Below are 22,257 nucleotides of genomic sequence, written 5' to 3'. Positions count from 1 at the left end.
GAGCACTCTGAGTCTGACAGCACAGTGGGTCGATGAGGATTTCATACTGAGCAGAGCCGTATTGCATGCTCAAGAATGTGCTGGTTCTCATACTGCTTCTGCCATTTCAATGGCATTTGAGAACATGTTTGAAACATGAACACACTCCTAGCTCCATTCGAAGAACTGACTCGAAATAAGCTCATCAACTGTGTCTGCAGCAGACATGATACCCTCTGTCATGGTATTGAAACGCCTGCTCAACCAAACTGCCGACACTGACCGTTGGGTTAAAACTTGCACTAGAGGCTGTGAAAAGCGATTCGGTGGCATTCTCTCTGAGCCTCTTTGCTGTGTCGCCACCATGCTCAATGCTAGGTACAAGGACCTCTACTTCGATGCAGACAAGAAACCGGGTTTACGTCAAATGTTACATACACAGCTGGACAAGATGAAAACGGACACAGTGACAGTGCGCTCCGACGAAGAGGACCCACGACATGAGGCCACGGACAGACAGAGCTGAAACTTCACTGCTTGACATGTAAACTCAGCAAAAAAAGAAAAGAGTCCTGAAAAAGGGACAGTCTTTCAAAGATAATTTGTAAAAATCCAAATAACTTCACAGATCTTCATTGTAAAGGGTTTAAACGCTGTTTCCCATGCTTGTTCAATGAAACGTAAACAATTAATGAACATGCACCTGTGGAACGGTCGTTCAGACACTAACAGGGCAATTAAGGTAACAATTATGAAAACTTAGGACACTAAAGAGGCCTTTCTACTGACTCTGAAAAACACCAAAAGAAAGATGCCCAGGGTTCCTGCTCATCTGTGTGAATGTGCCTTAGGCATGCTGCAAGGAAGCATGAGGACGGCAGATGTGGCCAGGGCAATAAATTGCAATGTCCGTACTGTGAGACGCCGAAGACCGCACCACAGGGAGACAGGACAGGCAGCTGATCGTCCTCGCAGTGGCAGATCACATGTAACAACACCTGGACAGGATTGGTACATCTGAACATCACACCTGCGGGACAGGTACAGGATGGCAACAACAACTGCCCGAATTACACCAGGAACGCACAATCCTTCCATCAGTGCTCAGACTGTCCGCAATAGGCTGAGAGGCTGGACTGAGGGCTTGTAAGGCAGGTCCTCACCAGACATCACTGACAACAACGTCGCATATGGGCGCAAACCCACTGTCGCTGGACCAGACAGGACTGGCAAAAAGTGCTCTTCACTGACGAGTCGCGGTTTTGTCTCACCAGGGGTGATGGTAGGATTCGCGTTTATCGTCGAAGGAATGTGCATTACACCGAGGCCTGTACTCTGGAACGGGATCGATTTGGAGGTGGAGGGTCCGTCATGGTCTGGGGCGGTATGTCACAGCATCATCGGACTGAGCTTTTTGTCATTGCAGGCAATCTTAACGCTGTGTGTTACAGGGAAGACATCCTCCTCCCTCTTGTATTACCCTTCCTGCAGGCTATTCCGGACATGACCCTCCAGCATGACAATGCCACAATGATTTCCTGTAAGACAGGAATGTCAGTGTTCTGCCATGGCCAGCGAAGAGCCCGGATCTCAATCCCATTGAGCACGTCTGGGACCTTTTGGATCGGAGGGTGAGAGCTAGGGCCATTCACCACAGAAATGTCTGGGAACTTGCAAGTGCCTTGGTGGAAGAGTGGGGTAACATCTCACAGCAAGAACTGGCACATCTGGTGCAGTCCATGAGGAGGAGATGCACTGCAGTACTTAATGCAGCTTGTGGCCACACCAGATACTGACTGTTACTTTTGATTTTGACCCCCCCACTTTGTTCAGGGACACATTATTCCATTTCTGTTAGTCACGTCTGTGGAACTTGTTCAGTTTGTCTCAGTTGTTGAATCTTGTTATGTGAGTACAAATATTTACACATGTTAAGTTTACTGAAAATAAACGCAGTTGACAGTGAGAGGACGTTTCTTTTTTTGCTGAGTTTATGATGAAATCCTGTTTGAGAATGAAATGACTGAACAAATTAACAACGAAACAGCACAGCAAGTAAGTGAAAGAAATAGGTTTTGATTATGTTTTACCGTTAATGGGGACATGTGTAAATGCCAACAAAATAACTTTTGTGTGTGTGTGTGTGTGTGTGTGTGTGTGTGTGTTTCAGCTATTTAACTGTACTAGCAGGCTTATCCTTTTCACCCGTGAGTTCCAAATATCTCTAACGGTCGCCCCAGTGTGAGTTGTTATATGCACGTGATGTCAGAATGCACTCACTGTTCCAAAATGTGATTGTTACGCAACAGGACAGTTAACACGCGCTACCTGCTAATTGTCTATAGGCTGTGGTTCAACTTGTCAATTTCAATATATTTTCTAACAAGTTGTATTTTCTAACAGTTTGAATTGTGAGGTGTGATCCACCTCGTTAATTCACATAGAAGTAGTACATTTCAGCGTTGCGGACAATTTATGTTTAAGGCTTTACTGAGCCGGATAAACTTCTCTCTTCCAGGAGAACCCACCGCACTCCACTCATGTTTGCGCAGATCAAGTATGCATATATTTGCGCAGTCTTGCAAGAATTGGAACATTTTCTTGCTGGCGCTCGCTTTGCCTTCCTTGTTGTTTTCCTTACCCATAATAACTTTGGATGTGTGTGTTCCTATCAAAGTAAGTTCCTTATTTTCTGTATATCGTGTTGTCGTTTCTACTGTAGGCGATACAGTATATGTATGTGTGGAAGATAATGTATTTACATTTTTATTCACATGTTTTCAATTACTAGTGACAAATAATGCATTCCGATTATTTCATATATTGTAATGGACACCTATGATGTGTGTAAAATACTTTTTTGAAGGTTGTACTGATTTATAATGAGCTAAGCTATTTGCCAGCTATGTGTGGCGCCATGTTTGTTGACGTTATACAATGCATTCTGGGTGTCACGTAATCTGCCAGACCAAAGATGTTATAATGAGGTGAAGAATGGTTCACTCATCTTTCGGTTAAACTTCCAGAAGTGAATGAAGGGAAGTGGATGATCGTAGATGACACACCCCCTTCAACATGCATACTGTAAACAGACAACTCATCTTGTCTCTTGTTATCTTTGGTTGATGTGAAAAAAACAAGCATGGCGGCGCGCACAAACTACCCATTGTCGGATTACTTTCGATTTCTAGAAAGTGTTTTACTCAATTATTTCGAACAATGGTGAGCTCACCCATGATGTGATAGTAGTAATTGCTATTAGCTAATTCGTATTGTAGTTTGTTAGCCCAAAGTTATAAAATATGACCGCTTGCATTATTTCAGTCTTTCCTCAGTTAGCACCAGGACAAATGTAGCCTACATTTTTCCAGGTTTGGATGATTGTGTTATGCTGTAGCTACTTCTGTGAATGTCTGAACATGGATTGCATCCAAAAATAAACTACTCACATTCTGGACATAACTTAAGGACTGTGTTTGTGCAAAATATTTCTGAAAAAACTAAATGCCCAGCTCAAATGCTGATTGTTGCATCATTCGAAACTGGACGTTCTAAGTACGCGTTCTAATCACACCAGTTTGATCGTACGCTACAGGGACCACTGTAGAATGATCACACCCCTGTGTTGGTATATGTTAAAAGGTAGCAAAAATGTTTATCGGTTATCGGAATCGGGAAGGGAAATATTGGATATCAGTATCGGCCAAAAATGTCATATCGGTGCATCACTAATAATAATACTGTCCACACTCAAAGGTGATTACTATAATTTGTTTAATTTTGGAGTGAAGGCTAGACCAATTATGTACCAAAGACATCTTAAATCAGTTCTGTTTTATGTTTTTCTTGTGTAATATGCGGTAGGCTATGTATTGTATAACTGCACAATCATCATTTTAATTCAGGTTTTTCTTTCGGGCATTCTGAATTAAATCATCACCTTAGAAAGCGCTGTCCATTACACTGTTTCAACCTGCTGTAGAACTTCTTTCTTCAAATTGATCATCACAGTGAGGTGGGTTTTGAAAGTATGATACTGTTTTGATGATAATTGTTTGATGTGATTTTCGATTGCATTTGCATTGACGTCAGAGTGGTTAGAGGGACAATAGAGCCAATAGAGTACAAGGCCATTCGGACCTGATGGTAGTTAGCAAGTTGGGTACTACCAAAGCATATCCAGAGTGTATAACAGGGGATTACCTTGACTCAACGGTCACATCACATTTGTGACCCGATTCAGGAAACTAGGCATATGTCTCAAGTCACGACTTCACAGGGGAGCCGTTTGAACGTTAAAAAAAAAGTTTGATCAAAATGCTTTTTTGGCAGAAATGCCTTCGCAGAACTTTCATGTGCCTTAATAAAACTTTTATGCCATCTCTAAATATGAATAAAGTTGTTAAATTACGAGCCTAGTTGGTTTAGCCAACGAAAAAGGAAGAAACTTTCCCGCCAACCATGATTGGCTGAGATAATGACGAAAGATGACTTTCAGATTGCTCTGCAGTGTAGCATCTTGTGTCTATAAAATGAGCTGCTCGATATGTGTAGATAATCCTTTCTACGGCAGTTTTTTGAAAGATATAACGTTAGCCATGGAGAACTGCAAATATGTTGCTACTGCTCTCAATAAAATTGCTACCCTGAATTTATCAGGCGCTATCGACAAAGATCAGTGGGAAGAATTTCTGGAGGACGATCGTGCCATGTTGACTCACTCTGACTCGGCGATCAACAGTGTTGTTGTCACGGAAGAAGTTGACAGAGTTTTGAAATCAGTGGAAGACAACGGGCCAAACGAGCTGTGCAAACTAAACGGAAACAACACTGGACGTCTTATTTAATAAAAGGGGTTGCAGTCTGCTTTCGTCCATGTATACGGGTAAGAATCTAGCTACAGTTTCAGATATTATACGTTTCTAATTTTGTCAAAGTTGTTTACATTGCAAATTAAAGCTTGCTGTTAGCTAGCCAGCTGGAGTTCGATGGCTGGCTGGCTTGGTAGCTAACATTTAACCTATTTGGTTAACTTTAGCTAGCTATGACAATCGGTTTGTATTGTTAGTTACGTTACTCTATGGATTGGAATTATAGTTCAATTTTTAGCTAGCTAATGTTAACGTGACATGTCTAAACAAAAGACCCCAAGTTAAAGCTTGCTGTTAGCTAGCTAACGTTAGCTGAGGTTAGATGGCTGGCTTGCTAGCTAGCTAACATGAACTTACGTGTATGAAGTGTGTATAACACTAGGGATGTTTTCTCAGAATGCCATTTCGCATTGATAGTTATAGCCTAATGTTAGCTAGCTAATGAAGGGGTTAAACCAAGGCCTCATACCTTTTTAAAGGGTTAATAAATTGTGTTATGATAAACTGTAAGGTTGTGTGTGTGTGTGTGTGTGTGTGTGTTAGCATCCCACACCCCCTAGAGAGGTTACCATCCCACCTGGCCAACATCTGGTGAAATTGCAGAGCTCCAAATTCAAAAACAGAAATACTCATAATAAAAATTCATAAAACATCAGCTTAAAGATTAACTTCTTGTTAATCCAACCGCGGTGTCAGATTTCAAAAATACTTTACGGCGAAAGCATACTATTCGATTATCTGAGGACAGCGCCCAGCACACAAAACATTACATACAGTTACCAGCCAAGTAGATTAGTCACAAAAGTCAGAAATGGCAATAAAATGAATCACTTAACTTTGATGAAATTCGTATGGTTGCACTCAAGACTCCCAGTTACACAATAAATGTTTGTTTTGTTCGATAAAGTCCCTCTTTATATCCAAAAACCTCCCTTTTGTTGGCGTGTTTTGTTCAGTAATCCAATGGCTCAAAGGCGGTCACAACAGGCAGATGAAAATTCCAAATAGTACCGGTAAAGTTTGTAGAAACATGTCAAACAACGTTTATAATCAATCCTCAGGTTGTTTTTAGCCTAAATAGTCGATAATATTTCAACCGGACAATAGTGTCGTCAATATAAAAGAAAAACAAGAAAGGTGCGCTCTCGGTCGCGCGCGCGCAGGAAACAGCTCTGTGGACATCCCACTATCCACTCACTCAAAGTGGTCATTCTCTCTCATTTTTCAGAATAGAAGCCTGAAACAATGTCTAAAGACTGTTCACAACTAGTGGAAGCCATAGGGAATGGAATCTGGGTCCTATCCCTTTAAATGGTGGATAGGCTTTCATTGGAAAAACAGCCATTTCAAAGTAATGGCACTTCCTGGATGGATTCTCCTCAAGTTTTTGCCTGCCATATCAGTTCTGTTATACTCAGAGACATTATTTTAACAGTTTTGGAAACTTTAGTGTTTTCTATCCAAATCTACCAATTATATGCATATCCTAGCTTCTGGCCTGAGTAGCAGGCAGTTTACTTTGAGCATGCTTTTCATCCGGAGGTGAAAATAGTGCCCTCTACCCTAATGAGGTTAACACCTGTTTTGAGTGTTGTGCCCTTCAGACACTATCAGAAGGCGGAAACCGCCTACGCTCATACTCCTCCTGTCTGGGCCCCACCGTGGCTGTCTGAGGTTCTGAGAGTACGACTGGTTTTCTGAGAACACCAGGCTGCCGCAGGCCTGATGAATACAGCCACCTGTCAGAAGATGCTTAGACTCGTTCACCTTGTTATGACCCTATACTTGTGATAGAAGGTCAAGTTTTGGTCAAACCCACTTCTGAGCTTTTATTGCTGACAAGATGGTTGCTGCTGTCAGGGGGAGGTTAGATTTATTAAATTGTTGTTGCCAGGGAAAGTCACACAAGGGGATCTGGGGAGGCTATATAAGTTGCAGGATGTCTTAGACACCTTGCAGAACCTGGGGAGAGCATATCATATACTGTACTCTGTACCAACTTCTGCCTACAATTGTATTACTAAAGGAGAATTGTAATACTTAATCAAAGAGTGTTTCGTTTCTACTACCAATATATGTTTGAGAATTATATAGAACTGATCATCTGTTGAAGAAATTGACCAACACTAGCTAACATTGAAACTATTTGGCTAGCTATGACAACCGAGCTGTGTTTGAATTCCCATACTAACATACTGTATACTACATACTTATGAGTATATACTGCATGCTATATACAATTAGTTCATTTTAGTATAGTGTAAAATGTATGCTTTCACTCTTCGCTGTTGCTATGCAACCTCTTGCTAGCATAACACATTACTAGTTTGACATTTTACGACTTTGGGTGTGTTCTTAAATTCAATCTGGAGTGCCAGAGTGCGCTCGTAAATTCAGAGCGTTGTCAGATTGTCCGTTTATAAATTGAATGTTTCACTCTGAGCGCACACTGGATGCTCGAATTGAAGAGTAGGGTTGATTTGAGCGATCTTACCTTACAACGGCAGTCAAGTATCCAAGCTAACGTTGGCTAGCTTGCTAGCTACTTCCAGACACAAATGAGACCACTGATCATTTTACTCGCCCTAGCAGAGCTGGTTAGTCAGTTTTCATGTTATCCAGAGCGTTGGTGACTAACTGTGCTGCTGGCAACAATTTAATGACGCTTTTTTTGCTGACATTTACTGCCATATTTAACGAGTGTTGAGCACTCGTAAATTCATTATTCTGCACTCTGGTACACTCAGACTAGAGTGCTCTGAAATCAGAGTAGATTTTATTTTTGTCTTTTTTATTTTATTTAACCTTTATTTATCTAGGCAAGTCAGTTAAATAAGAACAAATTCTTATTACAATGACAGCCTAGGAACAGTGGGTTAAACTGCCTTGTTCAGGGGCAGAACGACAGATTTTTACCTTGTTTGCTCAGGGATTCGATCCACCAGCTGAAGTTCGATGGCTGGCTTGCTAGCTAACATTGAACCTATTTGGTTAACTTTAGCTAGCTATGACAATTGGTTTGTATAGCTAGTAACGTTACTTTATGGATTGGGATTATATTTCATTTTTTAGCTAGTTAACGTCACGTCTAAACAAAAGACCCCAAGTTAAAGCTTGCTGTTAGCTAGCTAACATTAGCTGAGGTTAGATGGTTGGCTTGCTAGCTAACATTAACTTACGTGTATAAAGTGTGTGTAACTTTAGTGATGTTTTCTCAGAATGCCATTTCGCATTGCTAGTTATAGCCTAATCATAATGTTAGCTAGCTAACATTGAACCTATTTGGTTAACAATCGGTTTGTATTACTAGTTACAGCTTGGTGTTAACTAGTGAGCTGATGTTCGATGGCTGGCTAGCTAGCTAACATTACGTGTATGAACTGTGTGTAGTGATGTTCTCAGAATACCATTTTGCATCTATTGTATAATAATGGTAAAGTATTTGTATCTGGAATTTGTCTTTCAGCATCAGTAGAACACACCTGACTCTCCTCCACCAGTCATACAAGGAGAATGGTCTAATGCAGTGTATGATATACCATTTTGTAGCTCTGAGTCTCTACTTTTATCCAATGTAAAAAAAAATGTATATATAAAATGTTGCTCCATAAGACCGATTTGAGCCGGGCAGTCACATTTTATTGCGGTCATGACTGCCGGTGTGGCAGTAATATGGTCACCGCAACAGCCCTAGTCATAATTACTGTGTAACTGTATGGAAGGGGGTGACAACCATTAGCCGCCTCGGTTTTGTATTGAAAATAGCTCTCTTACGACTACGCCATGGTGCTACCCTGCTGTTGAGGCTACTGTAGACCTTTAATTGGAAGACCATGTGTGTTAATCCGTTATTTTGTGACGCAAATATATTTAGTATAGTTTTCTCTAAAAAGGATTACTTTTTTAATGTTTCAACATAAAAATGAAAATAAATGAAATTCACTGAGTAGGATGGTCCTCCCCTTCCTCCTCTGAAGAGCCTTCACTGTTGCCTACCCTCACCACCTGGAGGCAGCCCATCAGGAAGTCCAGGATCCAGTTGCAGAGGGAGGTGTTCAGTCCCTGGCTCCTGAGCTTAGTGATGAGCTTCGAGGGCACTATGGTATTGAACGCAGAGCTTTAGTCAATGAACAACATTTTCACATAGGTGTTCCTCTTATCCAGGTGGGAGAGGGCAGTGTGGAGTGCAATAGAGATTGTGTCATCTGTAGATCTGTTGGAGCAGTATGCGAATTGGACTGGGTCCAGGGTGTCTGGGATGATGATGGTGTTGATGTGTGGCATGACCAACCTTTCAAAGCATTTCATGGCTACAGATGTGAGTCCTACTGGGCGATTGTCATTTAGACAGGCTACCTTGGTGTTCTTGGGCACAGAGACTATGGTGGTCTGCTTGAAACATGTTGATATTAGACACAGGGTCAGGGAGAGGTTGAAAATGTAAGTGAAAACACTTGCCAACTGATCAGCGCAAGCTCTAACTTAGCGTCATTGTAATCCATCTGGCCCCGCAGCCTTGTGAATGTTACCCTGTTTAAAGATCTTACATCAGCTACAGAGATCGAGATCACACAGGCGTCCGGAACTGCTGTTGCTCTCATGCATGGCTCAATGTTGCTTGCCTTCGAAGCGAGCATAGAAGGCATTTAGTTTGTCTGGTAGGCTCGCGTCATTGGACAGCTCACGGCTGGGTTTCGCTTTGTAATCCGTGATAGTTTGCAAGCCCTGCCACATCCGACGTAGTAGGATTCCTAGTCCTGTACTGGCGCTTTTACTGTTTGATGGCTCATTGGATGTCGTAGCAGGATTTCTTATAAGCTTGTCGGATGTCGAAGTGGGATTTCTTAAGTGTCCCGCTCCTTGAAAGCTAAAGACTTTAGCTCAGTGAGGCTGTTGCCTGTAATCCATGGCGGTCACTGTGGGAGACGACGAGCTATCAAACAGATCGGGATGAGGTCGTTGATGCACTTATTAATGAAGCCGGTGACTGATGTGGTAAACTCCTCAATGTCTGTGCTAGCAAAACAGTCCTGTAGTTTAGCATCCGTTTCATGAGACCATTTCCGTATTGAGTGCGTCACTGGTACTTCCTGTTTTTGCATGTAAGAAGGAATTAGGAGGATAGCGTTATGGTCAGGTGTTATGCAGCTCTCTGTGTTTTGATAATGAACTGGCATGTGCTGTCAGATCAGTTTTATGCCAAAGTGCATGAAGAAATAATATAAAAAGCCTATTGCTGTAATTTGTTGAACACAATGATGCTGAACTGTAGATGATGCTCGATACCTAGTGTACACTCGTATTCAGTACCATACAGATCGTAGTATAATTCAAGGCCCTGGTACCACACACACTCAGAGACTGTGGACCTGGTTAGCTTGAGGAGAGTACCTTGATTATGGGGGGTGGCTGAGAACATGCCCGCTGGACATGGCTGGCTATGAAGGCTTGCCCCCCCCCCCCCCCCCCCCCCCCCGCATCCTGCCCTTATCTAGCAGAGATCCAGACCTTTAATCTGGGCTAAGACCTGGGGGAGGTTGTCCTGGCCTCCACTGGGCTGGCTGCTGCTGTGCTCCCCCTTCCCACTCTCCCCTCCCCCCGGCACTCCATTCCAGACCCCCCTCCAGCCGTGTCAAATTTGTCTCCACTTTTGTGGATTGGGGTGATCAGACCTTGGTTCCAAATATTGGGGAAGATGCCAGAGCTGGGGATGATGTTAAAAAGTTTAAGTATAGCTAATTTGGAATTTGTGGTCTGTATATTTTAGCATTTCATTTAGTGATACCATCAACCCCACAGGCCTTTTTGGGTTGGAGGGTTTGTATTTTGTCCTGTAGTTCATTCAATGTAATTGGAGAATTCAGTGGTTTCTGGTAGTCTTTAATATTTGATTCTAAGATTTGTATTTGATCATTTATGTTTTTGCTGTTTGTTCTTTGTTATAGAGCCAAACGATGAAATGGTGCTGACAGAGAGGGCTGCCGTACTTCTAGCTCTTGGGAAAATGTGCAGTATTTCGTATTTCAAGCATTTTGCTTCACCCACAATAACATCTGCTAAATGTGTATGTGACAAATAAAATTTGATTTGAAGATTTGATTTGAAAAAGATTGGAGAAGTGGTTTATCCATGCATCTCCGGTTTGGATAGATAACTCTTCGTGTTGTTTGTTGAGTTTTCCAATTTTATGGATTCTATGGATTCTTCAGTTACATTGAGCTGATTTGACTTGCTGTTCCTTCTTTTTCTGTAGTGTGTTGTTTTAGTGATTCACCATATGTTTTTGGTTGGATAGGTTTCTCAATTTCTTTCTTAGGTTTTTGCATTCTTCATCAAACCAATTGTCATTGTTTATAATTTTCTTAGATTTGATAGGGAATCTGAGGTCAAATATACTGTTTAGGTTTTCTATTGCCAATTTATACCTTCACTATTACAGTGAAACCTTTTGTCTAGGAAACTGTCTTGAACGGATTACATTTTTTGTTGCCAAATTGTTTTTTGGAAGATTTCCACACTATTTTCCTTAATATTATTCAGTTCCTTTGGCTTTGATGCCTCATGATTGAGCATAGCTCTGTTCAAGTAGAGTGTGATTTTTCTGTGATCTGATAGGGGTGTCAGTGGACTGACTGTGAACGCTCTAAGAGACTCTGGGTTGAGGTCAGTGATAAAGTAGTCTACAGTACTACTGCCAAGAGATTAGCTATAGGTGTGCCTACCAAAGGAGTCCCCTCGAAGCCTACCATTGACTATATACATACCCAGCGTCCGACAGAGCTGCGGGAGTTGTGACCCATTTTTGTTGGTTATGTTGTCGTAGTTGTGTCTAGGGAGGCATATGGGGGAGGGAATGCTGTCACCTGCAGGTAGGTGTTTGTCCCCCTGTGTGCTGAGAGTGTCAGGTTCTTGTTCAGGTCTGGCATTTAGGTCACCACAGACTAGTACATGTCACTGAGCCTGGAAATTGTTAATGAAGCTGTCATCGTTAAAGTATGGAGATTCTATTGGGGGGATATAGGTAGTACACATGAGGACATTTTTCTCTGTTGAGATAATTTCCTTATTAATTTCTAGCCAGATGTAAAATGTTCTTGTTTTGACTAATTTAATAGAGTGGGTTAAGTCTGCTCTATGCCAAATTAGCATACCTCCTGAGTCTCTTCCCTGTTTCACACCTGGTATTTTGGTGGATGGGACTATCAGTCGTCTGTAACCTAGAGGGCAACCAGTGGGTCCGTCTCCTTTATACCATGTTTCTTGTAGGATGAGAATGTCTGTATTTCCAATTTATTTGATGAATTCTGGGTTCCTGCTCTTCAGGCCAAAGACAGATGACCTCAGACCTTGTATATTCCAGGATGAATTAGTAAATGCTTTGTGTTCCATAGTGTCTAGTATTGTTTTTGTGTGGTTTAGGCCCGGACCATCACAGTAGGTGTGAGCAGAGCATCTGATACATACCTCTTAGGTTGCAGGATGGGGCTTGGGCGGGTGTAATAGTGGGGGTTGGGCCTGTTCCTCTGCTCACGGCCTGGGTATATGTCCTGCTGTCATGTTGAGGTCCTTGCCCCAGGGGCAGGGGGCATGGGGTGGGCAGAAGGGGCATAGGTCTGATATGGGGGGCCAATATAGGGTCTGTCTCTGTCCTCCTGCTCTTTGAAGATTCTGTTCTAGCTCTACGTGAAGCACCACGTTTTCTTGATGGATTTTTAACTACAAAAAAAATCTGAGAAGAAAAAGAAGCCTCCTCTCTCTTTATTCCACGGACTGAGACGAGACAAGCACTGCTCAATCTTGGGCTGTATCAGGGTTTTCGTTTGACTATCAATCCCATTGCAAAATAATGATTTGTATTTATTGATTGAAATATCAGTCGATGGAAATACATTTGCCCGTCATGCTTATCCTTCTATAGATTAATTTGCACCCCAAAACAAATCATTAAATTAGAGCGTGTGTATTTTCATTAATTGTTAATTGTATTTATCACACAAGCACAGCATACAGAGACTTTTTATCATTCTGCTGCTTTAGCTTCTCAGCTCATTTTGAACAGTTTGATTTTCAGGATTAAAAAGAGCTACTATTTTTTTTTTTTTTTATCAAATGGTAATTGAGGCATGCCTCCCATTTGCCATTCAAGTGCATGGGCAATGGTAGGCAGGCTATCAGCACATCACCCACCACTTTGCAATGTGAGCTGAAGGCAGTATGCATTTTGAAAACATTGTTTGAAACCTGAATGTTTTACTTCACATTGAGGCATGTCTTACCTTGCTTCAAAGTAGCCTAGGCAAAATCCGACCATAGAAACGTGGAGGCAATTATTTTATAAAGACTTCCTCATATGCCATTGAAACCAGCTCTCCTGTTCTATTGGTTTTCATATCAACTTGCTTTCATCGTCCAGAAGCCAAAGGCACATCTTTAGATTCCCTCTCTTTCTACTTTTCTAAAGGAGATTTTAATCTCTGTCACATATGGAACCGCTCTCCTCAGGTGTGTGGTTTAGAATGGAGCAAATTGCATTTTGGCAAATGTTTGAAAAATATATTTTTATTGGCTGCTTCAATACAGGAGTTGAATGTTTTGTTAAGATTAATTACCACAATCTAAATGTGATTTCCGTCATTCTGAGCACCGTTGGTGGACGACCTTATGGGTATATTGGTCCGGTAAATTTCTCAAATGGCCAGTAAATTAAAATCTTCCCGGTCACGTTATCCGGCACCTAGTTTTCCTAACGGAAACCCTGGGCTGTATTTATCATATCAAGCATCTCAGAGTAGGATTAGGTCCACCCTGTCTATGAAATCGCGTTATTTGTGATCTAAAAGGCAAAACTGATCCTAAGTCAGCACTCGTGCTCTGAGACACTCGGCACATACTGCCCCTAATTACCGGCTGTCTTGTAGAAATGGATGAAGATGTATTTCTCACAACTCCATTCATTTCATTCTTCATAATATCTTGTACTGTTTGTGGGACAGAGCCACAACAGTGGAGAGAGAGAGAGGGGCAGTGCATGACCAATGCTCCTAGAACACAACATTGGGCTTGATATGACCGTTCGTAACTGGGTTGTCATTACAACCAATTATAGGCCTAAGTTCCCACATGTAAACCAATCAGGGAGACATCAGATCAGCGGCCAGTCAGTGAATTATTTGGGCTACTGGCTGCTCTCTTTGTCTGGCTGTGTCTCAAATGATACCCTATTCCCTATATAGTGCTCTACTTTTGACCAGGGCTCTGGTCAAAAGTAGTGCACTATTTAGGGAAAAGGGTGCCATTTGGAACGTAGCCTATGTCTGTCTGGCTGCAGCATGACCCATTGATCGCTGGATTGAATCCATCCGATCAATCCGGCCTCTTCAGCACATTCCATTCCACACGGATGGATATGTCCGTGAACTGTCCCACCGGTCCGACCAAAGCAATGCCCTAGCCCTACCGTAACCCTGGTGACCTGACTGTTAACGTAAACACCAGACCTCACCTTTCACCTCTTGGCCTTACCTGCTAATCTGGCTAACGCTGGGAAGGCCTGGCTCGGACGGCACAGCCATAGTTTACTGGTCTCGCTCTCTTTCTGTCTCTCTCTCTCTCTGTTTCTCTCTTTCTCTCGCTATCCTTGTCTCTCTTTCTGACTCCCCCCATCTGTCCGTCCTCAGCCCATCCCTGACCCCTGAACCATTGTAGATTAGAGTGGCTGGCGTTTTGAAGCCTGCACCAGATTAAATGTCTTTGTTCCTTTGAGGCTTGTGTCAAGACGTCTCTACTGGAAAAGACAGAGAATATGATGTACATGTAGAAAGCTCATTAAATACAACACTAGTATATTGAGGTTAATTGAAACCGTATAGACATGTATTATCACATACAAAGAAATTGATTTCTGCCATATTTGTTTTATGTTTAGAGCCACACCGCTCATACTTATGTCATATGACGCTAGCCTGCCCTGTATTAATGTTAATCTCCTCCTCAGCCAATCAAAATGCTCTCTACTCCAATAACAACAATGTAGCTGTCTGATATGAGTCCAGGTTGGGAGGAGCAGTCAGAAATCGTCCTATCCCCTCCTCCTCTCACCCGTTCTCCTCTCTCATCATGCTCTCTCGCTCCAGTTAACCCTACTAGTTTGCCACTGGGCCAACCCTGTGTGTCTCTGCTGCTGCTCCCCGCTGTACTTATATCATGATCATCAGTCGCGGGTGTGTTGGGGAGGCCGGCCCTAATACGCTACTATACCACCACCCCAATGCAAAATACACCACCCCCTTATACACCACTGTACTACTACCCCCTTGGCCTACCATACACTAGGAGAAATGACAATGGGTTACAGAGGTTTACTACACATTCACTACCTTTATCTCTTCCTCTTTCTATCTTTTCATTTATTTTGTTCTTGCTTGCTCTCTTACTTTATTTCATCTGTTGTGGAGCTATAATGTGATTGACACTGGGGCCTCAACAGCGAGGCCCCTCGCCCCAGGGCAGGTCGACATGTGGCTAAAGGGGGGAGGAGTGAGGGAGGGATGTTTGCATCATCATTATGCAGATAGGAACGCACATTGAGAGGAGAATCTCTAAACAAGAGAGGGAAACAGGAGGAGGAGGAGGGGCCTGAAGAACGGCAGAGGAAGAGAACGAACAAGAGAGATACATGATGGACAAAGGAGAGGGGTTGGGGGGCTGGTATTTTTTGAAGCCGTGAGGAGCAGGTTGCAAAGCAACAAATAGAAGGCAGAGGGGAGAGCTAGCAGTTCTAGGATTTTGATCTTGATCTGGAATTTGTGGTTTAAATACACTCTGACTGGATGACAGGATGTAGCTAGCCTGAGGCTATAGTCTTCAACACCACTCCAGTCCTTCTGTCTGTCTCCTTCCCCACCACTGTACTTCCTGTGGCAGCCCTAGTCTGGGAGGTTATCTGGTGTATTTTACTGGAGCAGTACACCACCTATGGAGACTAGGACTGCATCTCAAATGGCTACTTTTGACCAGGGTCCATAGGGCTCTGGTCAAAAGTAGTGCACTATATAAGGAATAGGGCACTGTTTGGGACACACGCTATGAGCATAGGTGCAGCTACTCCTCCTCAGTTATAACACACCAGCTGCAGTGCTACACTGCTATCAATTCTCATCAGATCAGACCACTGGACACTTAGCTTCTACTCATTTTTCTCACTCTCTCTTTTTTTACTCTCATCATTCTGTCTTTGTTCTCACCCAGTCTTTCCCGTGAGAAGTCATCAGTCTGACTTAAGCCGACAGCAGCCCCACACGCCGGCCTAACGCTGCCTGTGGTTGGTTGCTTGGCTTCAGCACGGCTGCATAATTTCTTCCCTCCCTTTCCCTCTTGGGGTTCAACTGTAAACTGAGTTGATGGGAGGAACCTCCTGGGTAGCCTGTCAGTGCCAAACACACACACACACACACAACCATCCATGCCCCCTTCAAGTCTTGGGAGCATACTAGATATCCTACCGCTGTACTCTCCTCTGTTGACTGAATGCCCGGCCAAATGGCCAAACTCACAGTTGAATTGGAAACTATCCAAACAGAGAGGGAACATTTCCAGTTGTATGGAGTTAAGATGCTGTGTGGACACTGTATAAATAATCTGCTCTCACACTGAAATACTTTCAGGTTTTGAACAATGTGGGTTTATATCCTTTTTCCATATTTTTAAAATGAATGCAAGCATTGGTTCAGCCTAAGTCCTTTGAAAGTTGTTAGATTGGTTAAGTGTAGCAACGTGCGAGTAGCTACCTTTTATGTCACATCTAGATCTTGGTGGTTTTTTCTGAATCTGACAGGTATCATGCACACCCCTTGGACACAAGCCTACGATAAGACTGGTATTGGAATTGAAAGTCGGATAAAAAAAAAGGGAAATTCAACTCCTGTCAAAATCATCTGTTTACAATCACGTTCATTTGAAAAATTCTGCTGTAAATCTTTATTTTCAAACAGACATGTATGTGGACATTTGCTTACAAATTCCTTTTTCTTTTTTAAGCTTCAGTATAGGCCTACGCATGCCTACTAAAGTTGATAAAGTAGCTCAGATTAAGTTTATGACCATTCTACACCTTTTATAAAGTAGTCAGAATCATTTACCTGGACTCCTCCTTACTCAACCCTTCCTAGGCCTTTCGATGTTCGACATCCAAAATTACTGTAAACTGCCGACTTTAAAGCCTAATCCCTGGTGTTGTATGGTGAAATATCATTTGTCGATATGGGGCATTAGGGTCTCAGAATGTGGGGCTTTGTAAGTAAGGCTGTTTTAGCCCCACAGCTAGGCTTTACTACTGCTGGTCTAGAGAGAATGGGCAGTGATTAACAGAGGTAACACACACACAGAGGTAACCCCTCTTGATGTGGTGGTAAAGCTCCTGTCTGTCCTCCCCTTGGGCAGCTTTCACGCTCTACTGACTGATCCTTCCAGGAAGTACAGGGGGTACGAGGGAGGAGGGGGGTACAGGGAGCACCCCGCCGAGCCACAGCGGTAACTAGGCTGCACGATGGGCTCAAATCAAAGGGGGCACTTTGTCTGTGCCTGGGGGTAGTGTGCGTGTGGGGGGGATATTTGTGGGGGTAGTGTGTGTGTGCGTGTGCAGGAAGAACCACAGGATAATAGTAATCTCGTGGAAGCCTTATAAATGTTCATGTCAGTGACAGCCTCTGTCTGTCTTTCATCTCAGGATGTATCCCAAGTGGGCCCTGGTCAAATGTAGTGCACCCGTATAGGGATTAGGGTGCCATTTCGGATGCTGCCTGTGTCTCACATCTCAGACTGTTAACCACTTTGTAACGACACCATTAAGAACACTAAGGTTAACCTTCCTGCTAAGAACATAATAGTTGGGGTCTGGGACCAAAAATATGCCCGGATATTACGTTGGGGCCAGGGGTATCTCGATCAGTATTGTTGTTGTTGTATTGACAAATGTAAACCTCTATGCCAGATGGCATGCAATCAGTATGGTCTGTGGCCAAAACTTGCTATAATGTTATGTTGGCGAATACTTCTTTAACTGTCCTTGTTGTTGTTGGGAATAGCTCTCGAACTTCACTGTTGTTGTTCTGTTGACAGACTAAGACAGGTCTGGGTCGAGACCTCCATGCCAGGCTAGATGATGAAGAGCCTCCAGTTCAGAAGCATCGCCCCCAAGGCCCCAGCAGCGGTAGTTCCCTCCCCGACCGCCGTCCTGTCATGCCAGCACCCCTCTGCCCTCCCAGAAGCAGCCTCTACAGCCGTCAGCCCTAAATCCATCCTGGTCCCGGCCCAGAACTATGCCCTGATGCAGGTGGCAGGACAGGAGGGCACCTTCTCTCTAGTGGCCCTGCCGCCCTCCGTATCCAATCAATCTCCACAGCAACAACAGCCGCAGCAACAGACAATCCAGAAGAACCTGAAGCTGCCCATCCCCAGGTACCAGCCAATGAGAGCCAAGAACACCCCGGAGAAGGTCAAATTAGCCACACCCACTGCCGTGACAACCCGGCCACAAAGGTCAATAGCGGCGGTAAAAAAGAAGTTGTCATTGCCGGAACCCAAGGAGGAGCCATCAAAACAGGTCATACTGATCGACTCCACAGCCTCCTCTGAGATCTCAGCCCTCACAGCCCTGCTCCCGGACAACGCTGTGCTCTACTCTGGATCTCCACTGGAGCAAGTAGCAGTGGTGGACACCACCATCAACCACATGTCTACTCCTGCCCCCGGCCCGGGCCCCGTCACCAGCATGCTGCAGAACCTCCAATACCCATCTGGCGGTTTTACTAAAAGCTCCCCAGTCAAACTGCCACAGGAAGAGAGCAACATTAAGGTTGGCATTAAGCCATGCCAACCCAAGCCTGTAGCCCAACAGCCACAGCCAGCTAGTAGCAGCATCACTGTCCTCTCTCCAGCCATCTTCAGCAAAGCTGTCCAGATTATACCCTCCCCACCCAAAGGCAAGTTGCCCATTCTGCCCTACTCGAACATAAAAAGCACCCTCATACCAGCCACCAAACTCAACCTCAACGCCATGTCCCCCAAGAAGGCTTTCCCCAGCCAGCCTGGCTTGCCCGGCCTTACCCCGTATCCTTCTGATCCCCAGTCCAAGACCCCAGAGACTGCCGAGGCCCTCTGTCAGAACCACATGCCAAGCTCCCTGCTGCAGAGCCAGCCTCAGGCCAAGACCACAGGCACCCTGTCGCTGCTGGGAACGCTTCAGATGCAGAAACCACCGGGCAAGAAGAGAGGGAGGAAGAGGAAAACAATGGAGGATATTCTGGCTTTTGAGGCAAGGAAGAAGAGATCCTTGTCGTTCTTTCGGAGGAGGGTTCCAGAGAAGCCTTCTCCTTCGACTGTCATCTCGCAGCAGAGGGAAGTGGACATCTCTAAGAAGTACCGCAGCATCAGACCCAAGCCTCACCACATGCTGCTGATGGAGACAGTTCCCCAGCTGGTCAGCCTGCCCTCCCTCACCTCCTCTGACAGCCTGGAACCAGAGCTCCTCGTAGGTCACCAACTCTCTGCCAAGGTCCTGGAGCCTGGTCCTCGCCAGCCCCAGTCAGCCTCTACCACACTTCACCTGAGAGGGGGAAGCTCCTCTCAAAGGGTCTACCTGGGCAGTAGCCGGCCCCTCCACCACTGCCCCACCTGCAGCCGCTGCTTCCAGTTCAAACACCACTTGCAGAGCCATATGAACAGCCACACCAACAGTAGGCCTTACATCTGTCCAGTGTGTCGTAAGGCCTATGCCCATTCCGGCTCGCTCAGCACTCACATGAAGCTGCACCACTCAGAGGGCCGACCACGCCGGACGCTTCGCTGTGAGTTCTGTGAGAAGGCGTTTGGCTACGTGGGCGTGTACTTCAGCCATCTGAGGGAGGTGCATAAGGTTATCCTGACTGTGGAGCCATCCATCAGCCAACATGAAGACGACGTGCCTGTGGAGGGGTGACTACCTACATTTTCAGAATTATAAATAGTACCTACATACTGATATACTTGTCTCATCAATAGGACTCATGACTTTTGGTCACTGTGAGTTTGATACATTTCTTAGAATATTGTTAGCTTCTCGCCAATTTTCATAAAACACCACAGTTCTTCCTTCCATCATGTCTGTCTCCATCTTGTATGTGTCTCCAGGGCGATGTCTCCAGACCAGGGGGACGAGCAGGGCCAGGAGGAGCGCGAGGACCCGGTGGAGCTCCAGATCAAGTGTGGTCGCTGTCAGGCCATCACCCCCACCTTCGCCGACATGAAGCTGCACCTGCTCTACGTGCACGGGGAGGAGGTGCAGGTGCGCCTGCGGGATGGGGCTGGTGGGCTGGGAGGGGCACTCCAAGGGGGCCGGGAGGCCGAGGACGAGCTGGTGAAACACGCCGCCCACTACTGGCGCCAGCTCAATGAGAAGAGGAACCTAGTCCGCTGTGGGAGCTGTGACGAAGAGTTCTTCTCCTTCTCCAAGCTGAAGCGTCATATCCTCTCCCACCACCAGGGGGGGGCAGAGGACGATGGGAATGGAGACGGAGAGGGGGAGCCGACCGGCCGCTCAGCCCGGGGAGGGAGAGGGGTCCTCAGGCAGGGCTCAGTGTTTAACTGTGTGCTGTGCAGCCAGGTCCTGGACAGTAAGGAGGAGGTGATGGAGCACTGGACAGTCCACCACCACTGTGAGGAGACCCAGGTACTCTGGGAGGCCCTCAGCTCCTACTCAGGGGACAGGGAGATGGACTTGCCCTCTCACAGCCCACATTAACATGGCACTGGACACGTTTCAGGTTGTTTCTGTTGCAGTCACGTTGCACATCTCAGAAGATTGACTTTACTGATTTATTTTTAGCTTCTAATGAAGCAAAGGTTCCAAACAGTGCCTCAGAAGATTGCTATACCATATTAACATGGTTTCCGATGTTAAACATCTCTCCAGGTATTGTGAGAGCTAATAATCGGGGCAGCCTGACTGCAATAAAGACAACCTGGAACGCACCGCACCCACTGTCTGTGTCTGTCTGAGCCCATCTTGCACAGTGGGCTGCTCTCAAACACACGCAGTTATTCCCTTTATACACTATCGAGCTGACCCCAACCATACAGTGGGGACATTTTATTTTCAAATGGTCCTTTGCACCACAGTTCCAGCAACTATGGAATAGTGGATGCCTAACCTCTAACCAGTGCAGTACAGTGCAGCTCGGCTCAGTAGTGTGTAAATGGTATTAGGCCGTACAGAGGTCAGTTATAGCACAGGTTAGTTTGTTTGAGAATCCACTTGATAGATTAGTATTTATTATATGGTATTTTATGGACTGCACTGTTTTTTGTTTGTTCTGATTTTGTGTTTAGGTTTTTTGAGTTTGGTGTGTTTTAATATTTTGTTTAATAAAATGGAAAGGATAGGGGTTTTTTGTATTGCGTTTTCCCCCCTAATTTTCGATACACTATTGGCCACAGATGCAGTGAAACTGTTTGTTAAATGACATGAGTAAGCATAATACCCTAGCGGTAGTAATAAGGGCACACTGTACCGAAGTCTGTCTTTTGGCCTTGAAAGTACTTTTTGGTTGAAAACTAATTATAGACCTTATGTGTCAAACTCATTCAATGTTGGGCCTTGTGTCTGCAGGTTTTAGTTTTTTTCCTTCAATTAGTGACTTTAATTAATCAAGTACACGGAAGGAGCGAAAACCCGCAGCCACTCGGCCCTCAGTGAAATGAGTACGGTACATGGTATGAGTACGGTACATGGTATATGTCTAGCTATTTTGACCTAGAGAGGAAAACCTTCTCAGTACACCAGCACCTGACTGAAACATCTGAGGCCTTCTGAAAATAGATTGAGAACCTTATTTCTGGCTAATAATCAATAAAGGACTCATAAACAGATGATATATTATTATATATATTTGTTTGTGTACTTTGTGGTAATGGAAAGGGTGATTGATAGACTACTGACAAAACTAGCTCAATTTGTTACTATTACATTATAAATGTTGAACTAATGCTGCCAACTATTATTCAGTATAAACCTGTGGAATTGGTCTGTGTTCAAGAGAAAAATGCAACTGTCGGTATGTCTTCAAAAATATAACATTTTTATAGTGCCTTCAGAAAGTATTCATATCCCTTGACTTATTCCACATTTTGATGTGTTTCAGCCTGAATTCAAAATGGATTAAATATATGTTTAATCTTACCCATTTTAACACAATACCCCACAATGAAAGTGAAAACAGGGTTAGACATTTTTGCAAATGTATTGAAAATGAAATAAACATTTGTAAAAAAAAAAAATATATATATATATATATATATATATATATATATATATATATATATATATATATATATATATATATATATATATATGAAAAATAAAACACTAATACAT

General features: G+C 44.0%; 1 protein-coding gene across 2 annotated transcripts in view; it reads left to right on the top strand.

The window, feature by feature from the left end:
- LOC115195876 (zinc finger protein 438) overlaps nucleotides 1–21,980 on the top strand; it is a 101,170-nt gene extending 79,190 nt beyond the window's left edge. For both annotated transcript variants that reach the window (XM_029756203.1, XM_029756204.1), the window contains exons 3-4: nucleotides 17,967–19,820; nucleotides 20,016–21,980. In XM_029756203.1, coding sequence (XP_029612063.1) covers nucleotides 18,007–19,820; nucleotides 20,016–20,625 — 2,424 coding nt within the window. In that variant the 5' untranslated portion in view covers nucleotides 17,967–18,006 and the 3' untranslated portion in view covers nucleotides 20,626–21,980. The remainder of the gene's footprint in view (nucleotides 1–17,966; nucleotides 19,821–20,015) is intronic.
- Nucleotides 21,981–22,257: the final 277 nt, after the last annotated feature.

This window comes from Salmo trutta, chromosome 6 (genome assembly GCF_901001165.1).
Source record: "Salmo trutta chromosome 6, fSalTru1.1, whole genome shotgun sequence".
Taxonomy (NCBI): domain Eukaryota; kingdom Metazoa; phylum Chordata; class Actinopteri; order Salmoniformes; family Salmonidae; genus Salmo; species Salmo trutta.
This window is presented reverse-complemented; position numbering and strand designations above follow the sequence as displayed.